At 42.5% G+C, this 27,670-nt stretch overlaps 1 protein-coding gene across 1 annotated transcript; it reads right to left on the bottom strand.

Moving 5' to 3' along the window:
• Positions 1–6,297: 6,297 nt before the first annotated feature.
• Ndufaf4 (NADH:ubiquinone oxidoreductase complex assembly factor 4) lies at positions 6,298–10,272 on the bottom strand. The gene is made up of 3 exons (XM_051161023.1): positions 10,129–10,272; positions 9,777–9,880; positions 6,298–6,617 (listed from the first exon to the last, which is right to left on the bottom strand). Exons 1-3 carry the CDS (start codon positions 10,262–10,264, stop codon positions 6,333–6,335), a joined length of 525 nt encoding a protein of 174 aa, XP_051016980.1. The 5' UTR covers positions 10,265–10,272; the 3' UTR covers positions 6,298–6,332.
• Positions 10,273–27,670: the final 17,398 nt, after the last annotated feature.

The following is a 27,670-nucleotide window of genomic DNA, read 5'->3' as shown; positions in this document are numbered from 1 at the left end:
CACAGATGGTCCAGGGTCATGGCTCAAGGGGTTGGCAGTCTATATCTTTGTGCATAGGTAATCATTCCACTGTGATCATCGGTGATTATTCTACTGTTCCCCTCAATAATCCTCCTTTGTTAACATGATATAATGTACATTAATGGCAGTATGCAATGAGAACAGAGAGGTCCCAAGTGGACACTTACAGTAGGATGGTGTCAATACTACAGAGGCAATATCTAGGGTGGACGTTGTCTTCCCACACCCAAGAGAAGAAAAACTGGTTATGTGTGAGTTTGTGAGGCAACATTGGAAGGAGTTACATTAAGTTCAGACAGCATTTGCAAAACCAAGAGAATGCCTTTTCTCTACTAGTTCAGTAATGTTAGGTCCTGTAATATGAAAAGGAGATATCATCACAGCTCCCTGTAGTCAAAGTCATTTTCACATTTCCATCCTGCTTTTTCACCACCCAGACTGGGCTATTGTAGGCATGGTGGGTAGGTGGCAAATCCCAGAATTCACTGTAATTTTTATTTGGGCTCCCTAATCACAGCATGTCACCTGGAAAGCTGTACTGTGTAGAATTTATTATCTGCTTAGATGTGGGGAGGCTAATGGTCCCAGTTTTCTTCTTTGATTAATGCTGCTTTCACTGCCTGAACTTTGGGTTAAAATTCCCCCCAACAGAAGTCTGTAATGTCTTTGCTGGTAGAGTTTTCACCTTTGGTACGTTGTTTGATACTGAGGAGACTGGTAACAAACATGTAGCTGGGAGGGACACTGCTTCCTACATAGACCCATCAATTACTGCCTGGGGACCCAAAGACCACTCTGAGTGGTACCACATCAGTGTATATGGAGCATGTGTATCTATTAGGTCTTATTCTTGAAGGACCAGTAAATAGTGGGTCTGACATGAGGCCTCTGATTGCTCCCTACAGCCTTTATTCACAGGAATGGAGTAGGGAAGCAATTCCAGCAGCTAGTAATGCTGGAGGGAGGAAATTCCTCACCTTCCCCTGAAGACACAGAAGGAAGAGGTTATTAAGGGGTTGAAGTCCTTCCACAAGGCACCAAGGCTGCACTTGCTTGCAAGCAAAGCATTCTGCCTCTGCTTTCTCTGACTAGCCCTGGTCTTTTAGGTATGTTTCTGTCTCTTCTCTTTCATGGGAAGGTGTACCCTGTCCCAACCAGACTAGTTGCCCTCAGGTTAGCAATGCCCTTGACTACATTATGAGAAATCTGAGAGGGGGGAAAAAAGGAGGTGTACCATTCTTGAGAGGCATTTGGTAATTTTTCCCCTGGACACACACACACACACACACACACACACACACACACACACACACACACGGAAAATCTGATTTATTAGGTCCTCAAACCATAGGAGCACAAATGGCCTAGTGTGTGCCTATTCTCCACAGAAGCCTTTATCAGTGCTTTCCATGGGGAAGGTGGCAACTGTCCTGGCAGATCTATCTCATTTAGGCATGCCTCTCTCATACCCAAGATCCAATCTGTAAGAAAATGATTCCCAGAGATCTAACAGGCATTATTGGGCAACTAGATAAGGGGTTAGACGAGCCATAGCATTACTCACTTTTCTGCTTTATTTTCGTCAGAGACAATGCCGTCCCCTCCTATGTCTCAGTCTCAGCATCCAGGCAGTTCAACTCACAAAGCAGCTGGTTAAACAGTTTTTGCAACATTTAGACATTCTGCAGTAGTATACTAACGGCCCTGGTTTCTAACACAGAAACCCGAGTAATCTGTACCTTTTCCTTGTATTGAATTAGCAGACAGGCAAGAAAGCAAGTGTCCCGGCTATGAGGGGTTCTTCCTCACGCCACTTCTCTCAAGGAGCCTAATGTTTTACCTCCCGTTCTGATTAGGACTGCCCAAACCTGATCAAACTTGTTTTGCTGTTCTAAATCTCTCAGTGGAACCAAGTAGGCAAGGGTTTCTAGCTTGGCATGCTGACCTTCCACTATTTGTGGCAGGGAAGACCCCAAGGAGAGACAGGGCGAGGGTTGATATATTTAGACACAGCCTTTTCCAAGCTGGGCATTTTGCTGTCATCTTTATATTCTTCTCTACAGCTAAACGGGCATCAGTGGCCACCTAAACTGTCCACAGCAACAGCCATCTCCCTACCAAAAGCAAGATGCCGGCCTTCCTTACCTCAGTGGCATGAGAGGTACTCAACAAGCTGCTGCCTCAAACACAGCGCAGCAGTTTTGAGATGTGCCCATCCTCATTCACAAGTGAGCTTTGAAGCATCCAATACACAAGTCACCCCTTGCCTTATGGATTCAGTAAGGTCTGTTTGTCACCTGCTTCCCTGATTGTTTCAGAACAACTGCCTTGGTGTACGAGTTATACATACACCACCGTTTAATGTAACAAGAAAGAAAAAGCAGGATGAGTAAGACGGCTCTGCAGGTTCTGCACTGGCACCATACACATACCTTCACATACAGGCTCTGGCCTGTGTCCCCACAGATATATAAATCATACAGAGAGAGAGAGAGAGAGAGAGAGAGAGAGAGAGAGAGAGAGAGAGAGAGAGAGAGAGAGAGAGAGAGAGAGACAGAGAGAGAGACAGAGACACAGAGAGACACAGGCATATATACTTTTTTTTTTTTTTAAAGAGGCAGACAGATCTAGGATTGCAGTGCAGTTTATTGGGGACTTACTGACAAACGCAGTCCTGGATGAGATCAAGAGTGGGTGGCTCTCCATGACATAAGCCAGAACAAGAGCAGCTTATAAAAGTAGAGCAGAAATGGGATAGATAAGCTATTCCATTTTCCACCTGGAGGAGAGGTAAATGTTTGCTCCATGCTCAGCAGCAGAATTTGGAGTAATTCTATAGATTGAACAGAAGTCTCAATTATTACTCTTTCCCCGTCTCCTCCCCTTTCTTTAACCTGAAAGGACATGTTTTACACTTGAACATTCAATTCAAATCTGTTTATATTCCTACAACAACACGATGGATTACAGGAAGGCAAAGCTTACAGAAAGCTACTCTACTGTATATGAGGCTTCGGTTCTTACAGCCATATGTAAATTAAAGTAGCATCAGTGGTTCCTCATTAAGCTTCATTTTAAGTGGTTTATTTTCATTCCTAGTAAACTGTCCTGAAAAAAAAGAAAGAAAAGAAAAAAGTAGTGAGAGCAAAAGTGACTTGATCCAAGCCAGAATGTACCTGGTTTATCTCAGGCTACTATCAGATAAGCCCAATCTGGTTCTAGTCAGAAAGGTCAACCACTGCCAGGAAAAAAGGTGCTATTGTGGCAGGTTACGGCAGCTGTGAGTTAAGATGGCTATGTCAGGTCAAGCTGAATCCATGACTAGCTAGCTCTATGGTTAGCGCTAACCAGTAGCTAACCAGAAGGGGAGATGAGTATACAGAACTAATCACCGAAAGGTTCTGTGTTAGATAGCTCTGTGCCACACACAGATTCACATCAAAGATCATGAATGGATAAAGGAAGGTAAATACGGAGAGGAGGATGCCCATTCCCAAGCACACATGCTGCTCTGAGTGACTGACACACTGGAGCTAAGGACAGTACTGGGAGGCTGATGCAGATAGTCTGAAGTTTGAGGCAACCTGGCCTACACAGTAAGACATTATCTCAAAAAGAAGCCCCCTCCAAAAAAAAAAAAAAAAAAAGAAAGAAAGAAAGAAAAGGTAAAGATGGCTTTGAGATCTCTCTTTGTGGTTGGTGAGCTTATCTGAGGTTGTCTATGTGCCTGCCTGTTGATACTGGTTGGGACCCCAGTAGCTGTGCCTAAGTTAGGGTACCACATACCAATCATTATGGTAGAGTTTTACCAAAACCACCCACGTTCCTGCTGCAGGCTTCATGAACAGCTTGTCTCAGCTCTCATTTTCACTAACCCAAACTTGGGGGTTCTTTTCTTATCCCCTTTTTTTTTCTTCTTCTTATCCCCTTCTTATTCAGTTCTCTTCCTTCAAACTCAGTTGCCCATCCCTCACTTTTCAAAATAAACATTAGACCCAATCCCAGTCACCCACAACCAGGACCAGGATACATTGCAGTCACTGGTCATTTTTAGAGCCTATCTAATCTAGAACCCATCCACTTAGGGACCTCAGCCCTGCTACTCCAGTCTTCCAGCAGACAGCTTAGACATGTTAGCCAAAAGCTCTACAAAGGCCTCTCATACAAGCATGCATTTCAGCAGTGTTGGCCCTGTATAGCCCGGCAACCTGCGTATCATATCCTGTAACTCTTTTATCTTCCAAAACAGCAATCCAGTGTAGTACTCAGCACAAAACACTCTGCTTAATCTTCAACATCCGCTAATCTTTGGAGTGACTTAAGTCTCCCAGACTGCAACTTTCCTAGGAAAACATTCTTAACTCCATGCCTGTGGTAAATGTTAATCAAATGAATACATACAAAGCACCTAGATTAGTGCCTGGCACATAAACTACACTTCAAACAATTATCGGTTTTATAGTCAAGGCCAATTCAGATACAGCTAGTTGGAACTGAAATCTAAATTCCTTTTTCCCAAATGTAAATTCCACACAGCATCTTGACATTACAATTCCAGTGGTCTACATGGAAAAAAAAAACAAAAACAAAACCAGAAGTGCAGGCTAACTTGTAAAATTAAAGTATTTTATTGTGTGATATCACATAACAGAAACCATACTTAAAACTAACCTCACAGGAAATGAGTCAAAAACAGCAGTACTAGTGATTCAAGTATTCATCTGAAATCAAGGAAGATGGCTTTGACTGAGTTTTCAAATATAATTTTGCACTGATTAGAATTAACATGTTCTCTTAAACTTCTGTACTGAACCACAAATAACGTAGTTTATTCACTGGTATTAGAGCTGAAAAAAGCTTGCAAACTTTCCATTTATTTCCTGTCTTGCTGTTAGATCTGCCCCAGTCCATCGCCTTGCTGAACTCCTCTCATCTTCTACATCATTTCAGGGGAGTCTTGGGGGAAATATGTCTGTGTTTCCCCAATTCCCCCAAATCCATTCCACTGTTTTGAAATGTTTCTTTTTGGCATAATAAAAATACTAGTAGGACTTTGAAAACCTAAATTCTGGCCTCCTTACAGCATCATAAACTACAGACAATTCAGTCATCTGTTCTCCATAGACATCCACTCTAACTACAGGAATTTGTATTTGCTTGGTCCTTTGTCATTTATCTTCATTGTTATCCTGGAAGTTACCTAAGGCGGCATTATAGTTTTAAAGAAATTCAATTCCGGGGAGGTCAAACAATACAGCCAAGAACTCACACACTCCTATCACCTCCTCTGAGATCCTATTACTGGAGTGTTCTATGCTCCTTTAAGTGAATGAATCAGGAATTTCCCAGGTCCCTTCAGGGATTTTTTTTTTTTTTTTTTTTTTTGAGTTTTGGTTTGATTTGGTTTTTCCAGATACGGTTTCTATGTGTAGTCTTGGCTGTCCTGGACTCACCTGGTAGACGAGGTTGGCCTCGAACTCAAGAGGTCTGCCTGCCTGTGCTGAGGATTTACTAGGTATTTTTTCTCCTAGAATGAAAACAGGTATAAACATTTGATCTTCAAATGTGGATCCTTTACCTTTTCATTACATATTTCTCTCATTCTTAAACTAGAGGAGATTATTTATTCAAATGGTTTTAAGTACTGCCTGTCTTTCGAAAAGCTTTTGAAGTTATCTATTTTTATTTGTCCAAAGAAATAGCATGTTACAGAGTTACAGATACCACTAATTCTTCTAAAAAGTTATTTCACATTGAAAACCAATTCAAAACATTTAAAAAAAAAAAAAAAAAAAAAAAAAAACCTCATGGATTCTTATTCTCCGGAGTGGTAATGTGTATTTTCCTACTTTTGTATTCAGCTTCCTCTTTCACTTGGGAGACACAGTCACTATGTCTCAGTGCTGAGCATCACTTTCCCTAACAAAATTCAGTCTTACCTGAGTTAGGAGGGCTCTAGCTTTCAGTGTCCCCTACAAGGAACACACCAATCTAAACTGGAAAGGGAAACTTAATACTGAATGATTTGGGCCACATGATCAATATAAAAGTTGATGTGTGTAAAATGATACATTACTGTCCTCATTTGTAATAAATTTATACATGTGATTAGTCATGCTGACATATACCCAGGAACTAGACATACTTAAGATTTTAAAACAAACACAAAAACCCAACACAACATTATATGAACAATCCTGAAGAGGTCAAAGAGCTCTCAAAGTAGGAACCTTCAACTCACAGTAACTTGTATAATTTAATACACTGAAAACAGGTGTGGGAATACACAAGGAGGTTGTTTCGCGATTTCTTCATGTTGATTGCATTGCTTTCCTGTCTTTAGGAGGTAAGATTTTGACTTCAAAAGTAACAAAATATTTGAGAAGGGAATTCACATCCTTCAATTCTAAATGGTACTCTTGGGCGATTTTCTCAGCAGTCCATGTTCCTGGTGAAAGTTTATGGTCATTGAGAAGGGTCAATGCTTCTACAACAGTAATCTTCCCTTTGGGAATGTCCATGATATTTTTATCAATGTGACGTCCTATTGGCAGTCTGAATTCCTTTGGTTCTTGTTGTGGTTCAGCATCTTTTACCTAATACCAAAAAAAGGGCTTCAGGGTGAAAGATTTACACCTTCCATGATTCTTAAGTCTGTGCAGTTTCTTTTCAAATACTCATGTGCATACTGCCTCAAGCTGTGTTTTCTCACTGCAGTTGTTTTTTTTACTAACTATAGTTTGCCATAACTAAGAAATCCCCTATAAAATTGTAACTGAACTCATACCATTTACTCAACCGCACCGAGCATTACTGATAGAAAAAATTAGATCTGAAATGCTCTAAAATCCAAAGCTTCTGAACTCCACCATGATGCCCCAAGTAGAAAATTCCACATCTAACTTCCTATAATGGTCAGCAGTACAAATGCAGGTACACTAGGGATCACCCATCAACTTGCCTTCAAGTTTTTAAAGTTGTGAATATGAAATACAAATAAATTTTATAATTAAAATTGGAGCCTACACAAAGATGCTTCATAATACACACACACACACACACACACACACACACACAAATATTCCAAAATCAGATCTGTAAGACTTCCGATCCTAAACAGTCAGGTGAGGAAACCTCAATCTGTCTAGTAAAATAATGGGAATCGATTATATTAACAGGACAGTGGTTCCAGAAGAGCAGCACTCTACAGAGGTGTAACGGCTTGCTGAAGACTGTGTCGCACCCCTCCCTCACTGATGAACTCTTACCCAACATGGAAGAATAAACCTTTTCCTCTCCACTCTGCCTCTGGTCAATTTTATCACAGCAACAGAAGGCACAAACATGTGTACACGCTTGTGCATGCACAGTCATACATTTACAGTTATTCTTTTGAGACTTGGTCTGTGCAACCTAGGTAACCACAGGCAGGTGACCTCTGTGCAACCTAGGTACCCACAGGCAGGTGACCTCTGTGCATCCTAGGTGCCCACAGGCAGGTGACCTCTGTGCATCCTAGGTACCCACAGGCAGGTGACCTCTGTGCATCCTAGGTACCCACAGGCAGGTGACCTCTGTGCATCCTAGGTGCCCCACGGCAGGTGACCTCTGTGCATCCTAGGTACCCACAGGCAGGTGACCTCTGTGCATCCTAGGTGCCCACAGGCAGGTGACCTCTGTGCATCCTAGGTGCCCACAGGCAGGTGACCTCTGTGCATCCTAGGTGCCCACAGGCAGGTGACCTCTGTGCATCCTAGGTGCCCACAGGCAGGTGACCTCTGCGAGTTCCTATCTAGCCTCAAGCCTAGTCTTTGTGCTTATTACCTAAGCTGTCCAAGCACTTCCCTTTTCTCTTCATTTTCAACTAAATCTGCATTCTTCTCTGATTTCTTCATCCCCTCCCCCACTGTCCCTTCTCTCCAATGATTCTCCAAAGCCCTCCTGATAAAACCACAATTCCTTGGCTGTACTTTCCTGATGCAACAACTGTCATCCACACTCACCCTTCACTCTCCCCTGAGCTTGTGAACTCTAACAGGCCTCCAAAGCACCACGCACCCCACCTGCATAGTCCCACTCATCTCTACTTTCACTTCCTAAATATCAAAGTGTTTCTCATCTTCCAAACCTACGTGGGTCCACTGGCCACTCCATACACAAAGACCTTCCTTCCCATTCATTATTTCGTATTAATAGCTTGACACCAAACAAATAAAACAAGAATTGAACATCCTCTTTTGTTTAGTAAAAAGGCAGAAAAAACTATAAATTCCACATAAGCATAAAATATTAAGAAAACAAGAAACTAAAAAACTAATTCCTAGCAGAAATAATGACTAGTAATATGGGTAGCTACAAAGTAAAAAAAAATCACTCATTTTCCCATACATTAAAATGAGGGGAGGAAAAACTCTACTTTGTAGTAACAACCTTCTCTCTTCTTCAAAGACAATAATTAAAAGATGCTAATCTTTTTTTCTAGTTGATCTATGAATCCTAGTCTAACTGTAATCTAATCTAAACAAGGCTTACTAAAGACACTGACAATCTAATTTCCAAGTTCATTTATACAAAAAAAAAAAATTGTATGAGAAGAGAAGTGAGCTTTTTTAGGTCATCATGGTCACCAGGGTGTATTATAATGCTCTATTAATTGAGAGAGTATGGGCCTAGTGGTAAGAAACAAAAACAAACAGCACCAATACGCCTATAAGAAGTAAGAAATGAATTGTTAAATAATTACATATTTAGGTGAATGGCTCTATTTGAAGAGGTTAAACTGATCTCTTCTATAGTCTAAACACCAAGTTAATATCAAGTAAATCTTTACATAAAAATCACAAAAAATACATGCTCAGCATAAATGAGAAGCCATATTTCCAAGTAAAATATACTTAAAAATAACGCAATATAGCCATAAGTGTCTTTTTTTAATGTGAGAATCTGGTGATAACTGAATCCTACAGTCACTACTAAATTACAAGTATCAAGTAACTGTAGTTGTACAGTCTCTTGCCTATTATTAGACAATACAGAAAATTTAGAATACAGAAAAAATATTATTTGAGAGCTGTGGCTGGCACTTCCTCCTCATCTTTTAATACAATTCTCCCACTCCCAGATTCCAACTTCAATTCACACCCCAGGCCCATGTTTGACTGTCACTTGTCAGAAGCAAGACCTCACCTTCCGAGGGCTGTAATTACACTACACTCGTACAACTGTTCCTCCGATTAATGTCTATGGTCCCAATAGATCATGGGCCTCCGAAAATAAAACCAATGTCTATTTTCATCACTACACATAAACACTTACACCTGACACATGTGAGATGCCCACCACTCCAGCACACTATATTAACTTACATATAATATTACATACCCTGTCGGGATATATCCTCAAAAATACAAACATGTCCCACAAGCCCCCAAACACTGATGCTGTCATTAAGGTAGGGATATCTTAATTTACAGAACATGGAAACAGTTCTCATGTCTCATATTTTGTCACTTAGCTAACCACTAAAAGTGCCTTAAACAATTCACACATGGGCATTCAATCGATCCCTTCACAGGTCTTTTCAGTATTCCCTAAGTATCCCTGGAGCCCAGCCACGCTCTGCTCTACACTGGCGTCCCTCCCCGCATACACACACGCTGCACTTTTTACACTCAAGTATTTCGCCCCTTGCCCTCTTTCTCTAGGTCACTTCCTTAGACCTCCACACTAAACTGCTGACTTAAGGTATACATTACCGGCAAGGAAGGCACTGGATCTCTGGAATCGACATATACGTCTTTTAGTAATGACAACAGCTTGTTGTCCTTTCTAGAAATTTCTTCTTTGATTTCTGGATGCTCTAAGGAAAGAAAAAGAGGTCGTAATTGTTTGTTTTTAAGATAGTTTCTCTAAAATCACAAACATGTATGACAACGTTAAAACAATCTTCTGTACAACTAGGGGAACCACTAGGGCGAGGTTCTGCATCCTGCGCAGAGCCCTGGAGAGCCCGCGTTGCCTGGAGCTCCGGGATTGTAGCCGCCACCACCGGGGCCCGCCCGGGGACGACCTCAATGTCACCGGAGGCCTAGGAGGGGCCGCACTCACGACTGAGCTGCTCGCGCAGGGCGCTGTAGGTGGACGGGTGCTTGGGAGCCGTGGAAGGCTTTATCTTGCTGATCTCCCGCTCCGCTCGGTTCTCCAAGTTGAAGTTCCTGAAGGCGCGGGTGACACGAGCCCCCATGTCTACATCATGATACCCTTAGTTCACCACGCACGTGTGGAAGAGCCTGCGCGGGTGACCTCTGTGCGCACGGAGCATGCGCACGTCATGGGGGGGGGTTCAGACGCCGGGAAAACGCGGAGGGCGTGCTCGTCGCCCCCTGGTGGCCGGGAGGACGCACGCCGGGCTCCGCTCCCTGCCGCAGGGTAGCTTGCACCGACACCTGTGGGCGCTGCCAGGGACGCCGCGCGCGCAAACACCGCCGCCCTCTCTAAGCGGTTACAGCCGCCCACGTGACTTCAGGGTTGCAAAGTCTCAGATGGACAAAGTCCGGGGTGGCGATCTTCCTTCGCCTGCGGAGGGGACTGCGGAAGGTCAAGGTTCTGAATTTACCTGCATACTTTTGAGAAATGAAAATAAGGAATATTTGTTTTCAGCCGCTCTTCCATTTTGACAGCTCTTATTCTTCTGCCCCTTGCCTAGTGCATTTCTGAACCATAGTGTTTTATACTCTTCCACTATCTTTACATATCATTCTCCGGTCACTTTGTCCCCAATTCTATGAATTTTAGGCTGTCCTTCCCTTCTCTTTTCCGTAGTACTAATTTGACATACCCCTCCATAAGCACCACACCAACCTGCTCTTTCTTGTCGCATTTGCCAGCTCTGCTGCCTCTCTGTCTCAGTAATCTTGATAGATCCTGGTTTAACTTTTGCTTTAACAATGTATTAGGAAATAAGTAAACATTACATCTTCTTTCTCCCTTTTTCCCTCTTCTTCCACTCTCTTCGTTTCATCCTCCCTTTTCATTTCCGAAGAGATTCCCCTGATACTAATTTTAATTAAGATTATTTGGAAATCTTGTGATTGACTCATACACTTCTAAAGACCACCAACAAGTAAGTAAGTTTCCGAATTAATAATATTACTCCCAGACCGCAGTTGCAAAATCTATTTGAGTTCTTAGCCTGCATGATTAGGTGAAATAGATTGGTTGTGTCTAACCAATTTAAAGCAAAAATTGGGGAGGGGGTGTAACTTTTTAATGACTGTTATTAATTAGACTGCACCATCATAGAGGAAAACACTAGAGGGGTAAAGCTGTCACTGTTGCTTATGAAATATTTCTCTGGTGACTACTATGCAGAAAATATTGGTTGAGACTGAGGAGCTAAAACTGTGTTCTCTGAGTTAATTTGTTAGTTGTCCAGAAGGTGGCAGGCTGCTCCAAGATTTCCATCTGAGAGCTTTTAAAGAAGCTGATAGTTCAGTGAAAAATTTTAAACCAATTTCTCTGGGTGCCAAGAAGTGTTCCTTGGCTTCACCAAGTCTGTTGTGTGCTTCCTTCTCTCAGAGGTCTAGGAGAGGGGAATAGGATGGAAGAGGGAGGGAGGGTGGGAACAGGAAGATAAAAGCGAGCAGATAACAATCAGCATGTAACCTGAATAAATTATAATAAATTTTTTATAAAAGATAACAAAACCAAAAAGAACTATAGCAGCGATTCCACTCACTGCCTGTTGAAGTATCCCAAAAGTGAAACTCTCCCTTTCGTGTGATTCCACCAAACTCAGGACAGCATGAAAGTAACCTCACACAGGAGTTTCATGGGAGTCCGGACAGCAAATAGTACAAAGTTAAAGATCTGTGCGTTTCCACACTCAGCGAACCTTGGATTTGACACTGAAAGAGATGTCTTCAAGTGAGCCTTGAGCTTTATGTAGTTCTGCCCGGGGTTACTCAAAACCTTAAAGAGGAAAACAAAGGAGACAGACTGGCAGAATCTACCCTTGGCTGGCCTACTTGGGTTATCATACTGAAAATAAATCCTGAACTATAATTTCAGCTCTTCTTGTCAAAACATACAAAATAACAGGAGGTCTGAACTTGAGGATTCGTGCTGGCTTATGTTTAAAAGTTGAATGCTGGTCCCCAAGGAAGAACAGAACTATGCTTTTCTCTCAGCCAAATGTTGCAATAAGGTTGATAGCTGAACTCCAGGTATTGCTAGCATGTTAAAATATTAGGCTTGGTTGTTGTTGTTGTTGTTGTTGTTGTTGTTGTTGTTGTTGTTGTTTTAGAAGAAACATTTTCCTTTGTTTTGTTTCATGCTGTATTCACACACGGTGCTGGTACAAACCAGGTATCCATTCTAAATTCAGTTGCAATTGCTGACTAGCATGTTCTTTCCATGTGCTGGCATCATTGCACCCAGGAAGGCTGGAACATAGGTAGGAATTAGGCCAAGGAGTTAAAGTGCCATCTGGCTTTGCCTGGCACTAGGGACAGTAATAGTCATCAGGCAGTCCCTGCATGCTTCTCCTTCATTGTTGTGTGGCAATTCCCTCCCAAAGCATGAGGGATGCTTGTGAGACTCAGGAAGTAAGCAGAGCCCACAAGTTTGGGAGGGCTGAAGCCTGCAGGATTAAAGAAGCCCCTGGAATAAGTGCAAGAGTGAAGAAGCTTGGAGTTGCGAAGCAGCCTGCATATCATAGAGAGAACGATGCTGCAGCTCTGGTGAGTTGTCATCCAGACTGGAGTGGGCTTTTAGTGGAGCACCAGCCTGCTAATTATCCCTGTCCCTGTAAACAACTCCCAATGGAGCCATTGGCTTGCCAAGCTGGGTTTTGGTGGAATTATTACTTTATCCTTTCATTGATTCCCTGGCTAAGGCTAGTAGACATTTATCCATGTCTTCCCAAGAAGTGTCAGCCACACAACACTCGTCTTCCTTAGGTGTCCTCTCTGCCTAGACACTTACCATTACACACTCCTTCCTTTGAACATACTTTGATGTCCTGCAAAGAACTTTAGAAACTATACTCAGGAAACAGGTGACTTGAGCCCCAAACAAACCCTAAAGGTGTTATAATGAGCAAACTGCAGCCACGAGTGGGCCTTAGAAATTTATGGAGGAATGACATTTTCACGAGGTACTGGAGTTGAAAGAACCTCTCTAGACTCTGCGCTACAACCCAGGAGCCATTGGATGTGTAAGAGTGCAATTCACATTATTTTTGAGGTTCCTAAGTTTGGCCAGTTTCATAGTGACCTGGTGTTACTTGTTTGTGAAACCTGGATCTAGGGGTGAGGGGCACCCAGACTACAAGCCGAAATACACGAGTCTTTTTGCAGATCTCGTACTCAAACAGAGAAATCATGAATCCAATAAATTATACTGATATGTTGACGCTTGTTTTTAACCTCTGTTTTATTTGGGGTATTGAAGCTTCTAACCCCACCAACCCCTTAACCCTGGGTATAAGAAAGAAGATTAGTGGGGTTAGGAGGCGCAGACCCCTTTACTTCTCCTGGCTGTTTAGGGTCAATTGGGTTCATTTGGGGCAACACTAATCTCTGTCAACAGCAAACATGGTCTCTTCTGAGCCTCTGCACTGAAACCTTTCTCTTCGTCTGTTTCCAAGCTACCACACCATCTGTCTCTGTTCTCTCCATCCACTGCCACCACATGCCACACCCTCCCTCTCTCTCTCTCTCTCTCTCTTTCTCTGAGCACTCCTATTCATCTTCCTCAGAGTCCTAGACCATGCTCCTCTACCGTGCCACTTGAGGTAGGCCATTACCAGCTGTCAAAGACCACGCCCCACACCAGGCAATTATCAGCTGTGGACAAAGTAAAGGACAAACTAGAATCTCACACTTAGGATTAAAATGAAAACATATTACTGCGTTTACAAAGAAACCAAAACTTCCATTACACTGACATGAAACACAGTTCTCACCTCAAAGGAAAGACGATATGAGCCAAACATGAGTGACCATAGCTTGGGAATATAGATTCAGGCTGTCCCAAATAACATGATCCACTGTGATATGAACTTTTCATAATCACAGAACAAAAGAATCATACATCAATGGATTTACTGAATACACTTGTGTAACATCAGGTAGGCAGGCAGAATAGAAATAAAAACCCTCTGTTATAGGTCTCAAATGTAATCTGATGACAGCTTGAGATTTTGATTTGGTAAAGTTAGTAGTCTGTTAGAACCTGCTAAAAGTTTTTACCTATTGATAATTGAGAGGACATTGAATGAGACACATAACATAAGTGATAAATGGCTGGCTAATCATAAGACTAAAGATAGCCTGAGATAACCTTGGCCCTTGTGTTAGCTGCTCTTCATGTTGTTGTGGAAAAATTACCTGATGAAAACAGCATAAAGGAGACGTGTTTGTTTTGGTTTACAGTCCATGGGTATACATGCCATCAAGGCAGGGAAAGCTTGGTGGTGAGGGGGAGCCAGCTGGTCACATTGCCTCTGCATTCAGAGGGCAGAAAACAAAACAAAACAAGCAAATGAAAGCCCTGGTGCTCATCTTGCTTTCTTGTGTAGATCACTCTCCAGACCCATGAGACAACATCACTTGCATTTAGGGTGGGCTTTCCCACCGCAAGGAACCCTATCAAGATGGGTAAGTCCAGACACTTGTCTCATTGGTGACTAAAATCTTATCATGTTGACAGCCAAGAGCCTTCCCAGGTCCACTCATGATCAATTTGACACCATAACATCACTTTCAAGCCAGAATCCCTTAGATCATGTCCTCATAGGCTTATGACCATGTCATAAAACGCATTTAGTCCAACCTCAAAAGTCATCACAGTCAATCCCCAAACAATGCCCAAATGACTCAAAAGTTCAAGTGTAGGGCCTCTTCTGAACCTCAAGTATTCTTTAACTATAAACCCTTAGGCCTTCAAAACACACGTTACAAACTTTCGGTATACAGTGTCACAGAGTAAGCTGTTTCAGTACAAATGGGAGGGATAGGCGCATAGCAAGGAAGGAGTGGACAAAAGCCAGGCCAAAACCTAGTAGGGCAAACATTCATATTTGTCATCTGGGGCCTCTGATGGAATCATCTGTGCTCTAAAGGGATTGGGTAACCTCACCCTCCACCTGCAGTGCACAGGGCCTCTCTGGGGCCAGCTTTATTCGTTTCAGCTTTCCTCAGCAGAGGTCACACAGTACTAGTGTTCTGGATGCGTCGCTGTAGCTTAGACTTCATCTGCACAGCTTCCTGCATTGGCTTCGTGGGAATTCTTTATAAAGACTTTCTGCGTGCCACATACTGCTTGGCCTCTCAGGTTGTGTGATGCTGTGGCACAGGCCAATATAACGTTCATATTTTTCCTCTCATCAAAAGCAGTACTTGAATGATGCTTCCAAGTTCACCTTTAGCTGTAGCCTGCGCCCCCCACACCCACTCCGCCACCTCCCACCCCACCCCCATCCCCCCACCCCACCACACGTTGGATCACAGTTTTATGGGCCTTCTCATGTTAATCCCAGGAAAAGCATTCCCTAAGGGATCATTTTCCAGTAGGAAATACTTTCAATAGCATTAGTTTAGTCTCTCACCTTTCAAGTGAATTTGCATTTGTGAAGACCACACCTTTGACATGTGGGATCTTGCCCTCGGGGCATTTTTCATATCACTGCAGAGTAGAATTTCTACAATGTAGCTGTTTCTCTTTAATGCCGTTAATCTCTTTAATTATTAGATCTGTTTTCTCAGATTCATTGTCTGAAAATTTTAAAAATATTTTATTTTTTTAAGTATGTGTGAATGTGTCTTTTTTGGGGTATGTACATGTGAGTGTGAGTGCTTGCAAAGGCCAAAATATGGTGTCTGATCCCCTGGAGAAGGAGTTATAGGCAGTTGTAAGCCACCCAGTAACAACCAGCAAGACACAGGTCTCAGGCCTTATAACCATGAGGAGATTAATTCTGTCAACGATCAAAGGAGCCTGGAGGACTATTGTGCCTTCATTCCAGAAATGTATGTAGCTTTCCACCACTACATAATTATTTTCATTTATTCTTAATACAAATTTAGTTAAACTCAACACCCATTTCTAGTAATAAATATAGCTAAAAACTGAAAGGAACTTCTTTTACGTGATAATTGATATGTCAAGAAATACAACAGATACCATATTGAACAGTATCATGGTATAACAAACACAATGAAGTTAGTATTCTCTGGAACTGGACCTAGTCTACACCTCAAAGGTCTCATGTGACAAACAAGAAAAGGAAGAATTATAAATTTCAGATTTTATTTTCATTTTCAAAATCATGATTTCTGTCTTACTAGGAAATCGAAATTACCAAGTACATTTAAGTATAATAAATACATTTTAAAAGGCAACTGGCTAGCAAGCTACCCAACCCATGAGTTGAGAAACATAATGATCAAAACATTTTATTGATTACGATAACAAAACTATTATGCAACTTCAAAAAAAAATGTACAGAATCCAAACAAAACAAACCACAGGTTTTGTGAAAGAACATAAGGAATCGCTGGGCACCTAAGATCCAGTATTGCTGCTTCAATGGTGCAAAACATCCATTCAGGTAAGAGTTCATCCATAAATTCAATAGGCTTCTTTTCTTTCTCTGAGTCAGGGGCTATTTCCGTGTAGCCCAGACTCGTCTGGAATTCTGGATCCGCATGTCTTTACATCCCACAAGCCAGTAGGAATGAACTACCATTGCATACTCAGTATAATTTCCATTGGTTTCACAGGAGGATTTTCCTTTAATGTATCTGTCATCTCTCTGTCTGTCTGTGTGCCTGTGTGCATGTGTGCTGTTCATGCTGTTTCCCTGCCTGTTGTAGTGTGATTGGCCTGTTCCTGAGACCAATGGATCCTGAGAGTAAACATGGGCACACTGCCTGGGAGGCGGAAGAGACCTCAGGCAACGGAAGAGACCTCAGGCGGCGGAAGAGACCTCAGGCGGTGGTGAGCCTGATGAGAAACACTTTGGGAGACAGCTTCAATGAGACAGCTTGTTTAATTGGGGGGAGGGGGGCGGAGACAAAAGCTACTTAAACTTTAGGGGGATAGGTGTGAGCTTTGAGGGTGAGTGTACATCAATAGATGGGGCCAAGGTGTTGGAGATGCCTCATTTGTGTGAAGAGGAATTCCAGGTACAACCAGATATGACCTTATACAGGGAAAGAATGTTTAATCTGGCTACAAGGCTACACGAACTCCTCTGAGGCGTGGGCAAAGGTGGGAGCACAGGATGACGTGAACCAGGACATGCAGGCCTGGGACAGGGCAAGCAATCCTACTCTTGCCAATCTCAGCCAGGGTGTAGACATGCCTCAACCCCATTCTCACTCCAGGCTGCCCGCCCCCAATCCCATGGATCCCTGGGGTGTGTGTGTGTGTGTGTGTGTGTGTGTGTGTGTGTGTGTGTGTGTGTGTGTGTATGTGTGTGTGTGTAAACATGCCATATTATGTATATAGAGGTCAGAGGACAATTGCAAGAGTCAGTTCTTTCTTTCCACCATGTGTTTTCCAGGGATGTTCCATGGCATGTTCATGCCATGACACACACGTGGATGCCAGAGAACAACTTTCATGGGCCAGTTCTCTCCTTCTACCTAAGAGAGACAGGGTCTCCCTTGTTTCTTCCATATGGCATACTCCAGGGTAGGTGGCCCATAAACTCCTCAGTAATTCTCCCATCTTTCCGATTTTGCCTTCAGAGTTCTGGGATTACAGATGTCTATCACCACATGTAGCTTTATCCCCTGGTTCCAGAAACTAAACTCAGATCATCAGCTTGCACAATAAGTATCTTTAACACTGAGCTGTCTCACCAGCCCTGCAAGAGAATTTTCTGTGAAACTCAACAACTGACACTAAAGTTCACCAGAGAGATTAAGTAGCCCATACATTTTTGAAGCACTGAAATGAGGTGACTTTAAGATATCAGAAGATATGCCAAGCTCTTTCAGTGGGCACTGATACAGCAGTGGGAATAGCAGGTTGAAGAAGACACAGTGAGCATGCGCAATGCAGTGTGAGAGTCTTACTGTGTATAGGATGCTGATTAAACTCATCTTGTTGGCACGTCAATGGTTTTCCATATCATTTCTTTACCACTCCCGTTTAATTTCCATTTCCATTAGGAATTTTGTTTCCTGCCTCATTTTTCTCATCCTCATTTTTGAAGCCAGTTTCTCCCACGGGAGTTTTTTGGAAGCATCTGATCCTTCACATCCCTACAGACTTTCTTGTTACAAGAGAAGCAACATCTGTCCATAGTGGTTTTGGTTTAATAGCAGTGAGATAATTTTGTTCTGCCAATAGCAATTTAATCAATACAGCAACTTTATATATCTCGGTCTTTGCAAAGGAAATATTTGGCAAGGAGAAAAACTATGAGAAGCAAACACTCAGGAACTACTTTTTTATTTCAAACATCATAAAAGCATGGAATTTACATTCCAGGAACTCCTAACGAGCTTCAGGAAAGCTTTGAGAAGTCAAGCTGTCTTAGCTGGGGAATCCAGCTCAGACTCCCAAGCCAGAGCCTGTGCTGGTCACTCTGCCTATCTGTCTTGAAAATATGTCTTTAACAGTATTAGTGTCACCCCTGCGGTTTGTGAACTCCCAACATGGCTTCCTGCCAGATTTTTAGTTCTAGACATGTGTTTTCTCCTGTGGCATTGGACTTATATTCAATATTCCAAAAGTGTGATGGTTTGACAGGAATGGCTCCGTAGATTCAAGTGTTTGGATACTTGGCCATAGGGAATGGCACTCTTAGGAGGTGTGGCCTTCCTGGGGTAGGTGTGGCCTTGATGGAGGAAGTGTGTCACTGTGGGGTCAGGCTTTGAGGTCTCCTATGCTCAAGCCACACCCAGTGTGGAGCACAGTCTCCTATGGCTGCCTTCCAATCAAGATGTAGCTCTTCCTCCAGCACTGTGTTTGCCTGCTGTCATGCTTCCCACCATGATGATAATGGACTAAAGCTCAGAAACTGTAAGCCAGCCCCAAATCAAATGCTTTTCTTTATAAGAGTTGTCATGGTCAAGTTGTACTAAAATAAGAGGTATTTCAGTAGGTAGATTAGCTGCTGTTGTTTTTTTAAGTGGAGGGAGACACTCTAAACAATACATAAAGCATCCTTGCATATTTTTCTTTGAATGTTTTCTATCTCCAGCTTCTATCATTATAGGTATGATTCTTCCTTCCGTCCTGAAACCTCTCCCTTTTGATTGGTTTCCCCTCTCCATTTGTCTGTAAGAATCAAACATGGCTATTGCTAAACTGTAGCAGACACGCCCGCCCGCTGGAGCTCATTCATGCCGGATGTGACTTTTTTAACCAAGGCAAGAGAGGCAGGTGTGATAGGCCCTGTGAGCTTGAGTATTGGCATAGCCGAGCCCAACTGCGCTAAAGAGCTCAAGTGAGACAGTAACTATATGCTCTTTTAAACCTCTAGTCATGAAGCAACAGAAAATTAATACATCACAACACCTGGAAAGTAAGGTTGTGAATCAAGTGAGTAGTAGGGTGGAGGCAGGTGAATAGGACTGCCTGAAGTCCTCACAGGTCATGTGGTAGAAGTCTTTAAATGCACACGTATGGAATTTGCTTTTTATTCTCTGTGTGTAAAATTCTCTTGATTGGAAGTTAGGGAGCTGCACATATCTCTTAGCAAGATGATTTGTACCTACATAAAGAATGGTTTGCAAGAGAAAGCCCAGGTGTGATGGTATTCCTGTCCATTTGAGAGGGAAGTGGCTTGTTCCTGTTTCCTGAGGCATAACTATTTAATTAATGGTTTTTGGAGGAACGCTGTTTAAATATGCCTTTCATTTTATCTGGACAAATAACAACAGAAGTATAGAGAGTAGGATCTGTGATCAGAGGCTAGAGCCTAAAGCAGTCATTTTAATGTTCTCATGCTATGCCACATAATTAACGCTTAAAAAAAAAAAAAAAAAGCTTTTGACTGAAATGCAACCATGATGGCTTGAAAGCTCCTGCCAAAGAGGAGTAAAATACCAGCTCTAGCTATCTAGCTACAGACCTCAATAAAAAATGATTAAGTAAAAGTGTGTGTGTGTGTGTGTGTGTGTGTGTGTGTGTGAGAGAGAGAGAGAGAGAGAGAGAGAGAGAGAGAGAGACAGAGAGAGAGAGAGACAGACAGACAGACAGACAGACAGGCAGGCAGGCAGGCAGGCAGGCAGGCAGGCAGACAGACAAACAGGCAGGCAGGCAGACAGACAGACAGACACAGAGAAAGAGTTTTCCTTTGCCATGACAAAATAGCAGAGGAATCAATTTAAAAGAGTCATGAAATTTTCAAATACAGTTAAAAGCACAGACGTAAAGACAAGTAATCTCTATGTACTCCATGAACTCACTACACACATCCTATAATTATACATTTGTAACCTATTAAATTTCATCTATATATTTTCCCTTTTACTTCTTCCAGTTATTTTGAAGCAAATGTGCTGTTAGGCTCCTATGTCTGGATTCCTTGGACACAAACAGTATTGTTTACTGCTGTAGTTAGTTTGTTATGAAGATGAAATTAAGTAGTTGATGGGAGGGTAACAGATACAGTGTGACTATGCTAGACAAAAGGTTAATCCAAGTCTCAGGCAGGACTGAGTGTGGTAGAGTGTGATTCTGTCACACTACTGAGAAGAGCTTGCAATTCAAAATATCTTACTTATTTGTAGCATTTTTCATTTAGCAATCTCAGACTTTGTTGATGAGAGGTCACTAAAATAACAAAACATGAAACTATGCACAAGAAAGGAGTAGTATATAGGATTTGGCTGGGCTTAGATTCATTGAATTTTATAATCCTTTTCACTGAGATTCATCAGAAACATAACGATATGGCTGTTAAACAGAGAATGCACATTATTGTCAATGCTGATCATCACACGAGCCAACGTTCTAAAGACTCTCACGTTCAGGCCCTTGCCAAAGATATAAGCATCTCACCCTTGTCTGCCCTTCCCTGCGTGCTTGCTCGAGGCTTCCCATAGTCCACTCCCTCTAAAAGCATGGGGGTTCAATCAGAGAGCGCGCTATAATGTCAACATTCCCAAATGTCTCTCAATGAGCTCGCTTCTGCCTCAGTTTCTGCTAAAATGTCTTTTTCCCACCCTTAGGTAAGTTGGAATAGATAAAAACTGAAACGTGAGTCACATGAACAATATCCCACCCCTGCTTTGTTACTAGTTCCCAACTACCTCCCCAAATCGCCATTCTGGCTGACAGCTCTACTTTTGTATGCAAGTGACTAGTGACTAGTAGCCTAGTTTGCCACCACAGAATGCAAGAAAACAGAAGGTTCACTGACTCATGAACAGTGGGCATTTGGGATGTGCTGAGTGTCTTAGGCTAAAAGAGCAGAGGATGCCAGAGCTGTGAGGCAGAAGAATACTTGACATGGTATCTGTGTGTATTGCTCACGCTTCTATGCTATCAAAGTCATAACGACTTTCAAACTTCTCACAGCCCGGCAGAGCCACCAATGGTATAACTGTGCCTCCGTGGTCTGCTATAAACACTCCTCTGTAACTGTACTTGGAAAATAGGGAGAAACTTCATAAGAGTTTGTTCTGTGACAGCAGAGCACACAGTACAAATGGTGTTAACATTACTCTCTCTGCCACTTCCAGAGAGCCAACACTCACACACTTCAGTAACAAAAAGTAGCTCTGCTAATGGCTTTCTGGTGTGTATTTGTGAGATATATAAAAAATATTTGTTGATTGCTATAACAAAGCTTCTGCCACATGTGTGCCCTCCACAGTTGTAAAGTGGATACGAATGTTTTGTAGGCTAGTTAATTTCTGTCAGCTCGACACAAGCCAGGATCATCAGGGAAGAGGGACCTCAACTGAGAAAAATGCCTCCATTAGATTCCCCAAGCACAGTTCCTTTATGGACTCCTCTTCAGTTCCTGCCTCCAGATTCTTACCTTGAGTTCTTGCCCTGATTTCCCTTACTGATGGAGTGTGACCTGAAATAAAGTCCTCCTCCCCAGTTGTTTTAGGTCATGGAGATCATCACAACGATACACATTTGAATTAATGCATGACCAGACATTCTGCAGGCTCTTATCTGCAGGACCTTGTCAAAACTATAAGACTGCAGAGACAAAACCCCAATGTCTTTCATGCCACTTAAAACAGTTTAAAAGTCAGTAGAGATCACTCTGCCTGTGCAGTGGACCACACTGAATTGTTTAGGATGCTGCTTAGAACCTACGATCCCCCAAGATACTCATCTCATCGGTCTGTGAGCAATTGCCTATTGTCCACATTTCCCTCCCTTTAACTGTGGCCCCCACCCCTGCCCTGTTGCTTCCTTTCACCGGTTTCCGATGCCTGAGACCATGATAACAAGCCTCCAAATTGCTCCCAACTAGCCCTTCCTGGAAAACAAAAATATTTCACTTGTGCCTACTTTAATTCCTATTGTTTTGGGATACAATTTATTCTTTTGCTAAAAACAATAGAAATTACTATACAGTCATTTCGGCAAAAATCATGGTTTATTGAAAAAGAGCAGCAGCGTCATAAAGAAAACTCCGTAGGGCAGCTGCAAAGGACTCAGCTTCAAGATAAGTCAGCATTTAGGAGCTCACGGCGAGCCAGTCTCCTACTGGATTGTTTTTATGTTTATTTGGTTGGTTTTTTTTGGGGGGGGGGTTGTTTGTTTTTTTGTTTTTGTTTTTTTGTTTGGTTTTTTTTTTTTTTTTTCTTCTGCCTCAGAACTAAATTCTCAGGCAAAAGGAATGCTGCTGACATGGTTGTGGTATGTGTGCAGCCTGTGGAAGGGATGGAGATATAACCATCCCTACTGAACCACAGGAAGGGAGGAGAAGACCCTGAAAACCATCACTGCAAACTCCTAAAATTAACTCTTCTGTTCTGCTTTGAAATTCCCTATGAGTGACATGAAGATTTTTTAAAATTTCCTTTTCTTCTTAGCTTTAATGGCCTAGTTTTCAGATTCAACAATCTCAGGTGATTGGTCTTGATTTTGGTTTTGGATTATGCTTTGTTGCCCAGATTATCCTACAGTTTCAGAAAGAGGGAATCTGATACCACCATGGTCTGGGTTATTGGTAATTCTTTAGCTAAGGAGCACCATCTGTTAGCTTCCCGATAGACAAGCCAAGCAGAAACAAACTCAGATGGGAGAGGAGCAGTTCACCTGCATAGCAGGGTCAAATACACTGAGACTCAGGGATAGTAATTCCCACCCACTGTTATTTCCTGTTGTAGATAACTGTCTTCAGTCCAGCATTTGAGAGTTAAACAGCAAGGCGAAACAGAGCTCTTGCCAGGCCAGCATGTTCAGAAGAGTATAGAAGCATGTGTTTATTGTGAGGGATTACAACTTGGAGATTAAAGGTGAGAAAATAGAATGGTAGCAGTGGGGTTCCATTACAATTACATAATTATTCAGATGCATGGCAGTTTTGAGATGGGAGATTTAAAGAACTTTATACTTTACATTTTCCCAAACATGTAACAGACAAGGAGCCGGGGTGGGGTGGGGTGGGGAGGATAGATGGAGAATAGTAGAACATCAAAGGCACAAGCAGCCACTTTTAAGGGTAAACCAGACTACTGATTACTGTGGCTCTGCTACAGTATGGCATCTTCCCTAGGTCCCTGACAGCAGTCTCTCCCTCCCTCCCTCCCTCCCTCCTCCCATCTCAACCCTCCCTTTCTTCCCTCTCACTATAAACTATCCCATGTCATCAAGCACACCTTCTGAATGTTTTCAGATAAAACTAGATAATTCTATCTACAAGCTCCATTTTTTTCCAACACATTTTTATTGACTATTTTGGAATTTCACCTAATGTACTCCATCACTCTCACTTCCCAGTCCTCCCAGGCCAGTCCCCCGACCCTTGTAATGCTCCCCAGAAGAAGAAAGTAAGAATAGGAAAGAAAACAAATGAAAAGCCCACAAGTCCAACTTTTGTTGCCCAAATGCTGGAGCATGGTCAAACTCCCAGTGGCCAGCACCTTAAAGAAAACCGAGTCCTTTCCCACCCTCACCCCATCAGTTGTGGACAGCTACACTTCAGCATCTTTTTATTTGTTTGTTTGTTTTTGTTGGTTTGTTTTTCGAGACAGAGTTTCCCTGTGTAGCCTTGGCTAACCTGGACTCATTTTGTAGACCACACTGGCCTCGAACTCACAGCGATCCACCTGTCTCTGTCTCCTGAGTGCTGGATTGTAGGTGCGCACCACCACCACCTGGCTCCACTTCAGTTTCCTTATCACAATTTTTAAGAGTTCTCCAGGACGGCCAAGATAACATAGAGAAACTCTGCCTTGGGAAAAACTAAAAAAACAAAACAAAACAAAAAAAGAGTTCTCCTCGATGGTTTCTTGCTTAGACCATTCCTTTTGTTTGTTTGTTTATTTGTTTTTGGTTTTGGGGGATTTGTTTTTTTAATTTTGGTGGGGGTGGGTGGGATGGGGTGGGGTTAGGGTTTGTCACAGAAATCTATGATTTGCGACTGTGAGTCTGCAGCCGTCCATACCACTGCAAAAACAGCTGAAAGCTCCATTCTTTGTTGTTGTTATTCTCTTTACATCCCGATTGTAGACCTCTCTCTCATTGCCTCTGGGTCCCACCCTCCTTCTTTCGTACCCCCTCCCTCCCTCCCTCCCTCCCTCCCTCACTCCCTCCCCTAGTCTTCAGAAAGGGGAGCCCTCTTCTGCTATCAACTCCCATCTGGACTGCCTGTATCCTCATCCTGCCAGGGGGGAATGATCAATGTGTGGGGTCCAGAGTCTATGTCAAAAGTAGTCCCTACTTCCCATATTACGGGATCCACAAGGAGACTGTGTTTCCTATCTACTAGGGTCTAGGTCCTCACCGTGCATGGTTCTTGGTTGGTGCATCAGTCTCTGCAACATCTCCTCCTCCACCTGTAAGTTTGGCTATGTGTCTCAGCATCTGCTTAGATCCTCTGCTGTTTGGAGTCTTTCAGAGGACCTCTACGATAGGCTCCCATCCTGTTGCTTCTCTTCAACTGCTCCGGTGTCTATTATTTGTCCTTCTGAATGAGAATTAAACATTCTCCCTAGAGTCCTCCTTGTTATTTAGTTTCTTTAGGTTTGTGTATTGTAGTGTATTTATCCTGAATTATTTGGCTAATATACTCTTATAAGTGAGTGTATACATGCATGTCTTTCTGGGTCTGGGTTACCTCACTCAGCATGATCTTTTCTAGTTCCATCTATCTGCCTGCAAGTTTTAAGAATTTCTTGTTTTTAATAGCTAAATAGTATTCTATTGTGTAAATATAACACAGTTTCTTTATCCATTTTTCTATTGAGAGACATCTAGAATGTTTCCAGATTCTGGCTATTAAGAATAAAGCTGTTATGATAGTTGAGCAAATGTCCTTGTTGTATGGTGGAGCATCTTTCGGGTATATGCCCAGGAGTGGTATAGTTAGATTTTGAGTTACCTCTATTCCAAATTTTCTGAGAATGTGCGAGATTGATTTCCAAAATGGTTGTACAAATTTGCACTCCCATCAACAATGGAGGAGTGTTCTGCCCCATGACAGAATAAGAGAGCTCTCTGAGGTTGCTTTTATTGGCATTCATAAAGATCCCATTCATAAAGACTACATCTTTATGATGTAATCCCTCCCAATTACTCCATGGTCTCATTCGGGTCATCATTCGTGTCATCACACTGCTGGTACGCAGGGTAGGATTTCATCACAGGAGTTTGGGCGGAGCATGAACCAAACGCAGGTAAGCCTGGCAGTTCCTTGGCGTGCAGAAGCACCTCCTGCCTGCTTTAATCTTCACAATCAATTCTCTTTCCTCTGTGTATGACTATTTGCCCCTTTTGAAGAACACCAGTTGTATTTGTTTTGGAGCACTTGCTGTACTCCATGACAACCTCATCGGAACTAATTGCATCTAGAATGTCCCAGTTTTCAGTAATGTACTGAGAGTTAGGATTTGACATATGAGGAAGATAGTGACAGTGAAATCCAACCTGCAACATGCTCTCCTAGTTTAAGACATATTTATATTTCTAATTAAATTATTTCTTTGCGGAATTTTTGTACTGTTTCTTCTCCTCCTTACTTGGAAGAAGCAGAACTGAAGAGGTTTCTTACCTAAGGCAGAAAACATAATCCCATTTAATCCATTATTTGCTCCCAGCAAGGCAGATGCGATGATCAGTGTAACCTGGACCTTGACTGGCTGTCACCATGGATACAGACAAGGAAGAAGCCGGTTTCTGCCTTTATAAAGGGAGGCTGACCTCAGCCAGTTCCAGTTCCTTGGTAAAGAGATAGCTGGAAATTTTTCCACGGAACATTTGTTTCCATTGAAGAGTTATGGAGGGAGTCTACCATGCTTATTTGAGATCGAGGAGGGTTATCCAGACCTCTCCTGATTTCAGGAATCTCAGACTCCAGTGCGTGTCTTCAGCTTGAGAGTTCCTTCAGCCGATCGTGAAGTCTTACAGCTTAGGGTTGGAAGTCGAACAGGTGGAACCGCGAAAGGCAATATAAGAGGTTCCAGGTTAGATTTAATTCTGAGTCCGGCATTCGCTTTTTACTATTAAAGGCATTGATTGGAATTGCATTGAGTCTGTAGATTGTTTCTGGTAGTATAGTAATTGTAGTATAAGGCCCTTTCCTTGTATGCAACCCTGATATGTACAATTCAGTGTCCTGTTATGTGTTGGCACCATTCTCTTTTCTTCCCTTATTTCTCACTGCTAGATTGTTACTTCTTAGAAGCCTGTTATTGTCTACTGAGAGACAGAAAGGGTGTGGATCTGGATAAAAGGGAGAGGTGAGGAGGAACTGGAAGGAGTAGAGGGAGAGGAAACTATAATCAGAATATACTATATGAGAAAAGAATCAATTTTCAATAAAAAGATTTTTTCTAATGAAAGAGTTGAAAGCCTTCCCTTGAGATGACTGATTTCTGCAGCCCTCAGTCCCACCACCACTCACTCTGCACATCACCTGCTTTTCTAATCGGAGGCACTCCACACTCCTAATGCCCTCCGCTATCTCTCGTAACTGTTTCTTGTGCCATTTGTGATTATTCTTTGGGGCCCTTTCTTGGCTTGCTTGCTTTAGATTCCCTCTCATCTCTGGCCATCCTTTGTCTTCAGAGTCTATGCAGCATTTGGAAGCCTCTAATGGAAGCGTTCTTACTTTCCTGACCATCCCCCTACCTCTTTAAGCCTGAGAAGATGGCTGTGAAGCTTCTACTTTGAACGTGTACATCATTCTACCATAAGCAATGGATGATAGATAAGCCTGCACCCCGTGGAAGGACGTTACTTGGATTCCAGCACTTTCAGCTCAGCTGGCAATAGGGCAGGTGAGACCACCAACCCCCCTTAATGATGACTACCAAGCAAAGCCCTTGCCACACCACTGCTGCTTCCACATTCTGAGAATTAATCCTAGCTGTTTCTAGAAGTTTCCAAAAGGCATGCTTAAGTGAAAATTCCATTATAGCTGTATCAGGCATCAGGTTTTGTTCTCCATTATTCTTCCCTCCTAGAAGAGAATATGGCCTGGCTATTGCTTTTG

This window comes from Acomys russatus, chromosome 2 (genome assembly GCF_903995435.1).
Source record: "Acomys russatus chromosome 2, mAcoRus1.1, whole genome shotgun sequence".
In the NCBI taxonomy this organism is placed as follows: domain Eukaryota; kingdom Metazoa; phylum Chordata; class Mammalia; order Rodentia; family Muridae; genus Acomys; species Acomys russatus.
Note: the sequence above shows the minus strand (reverse complement) of the source record. Positions and strands in the feature narration are given on the sequence as shown.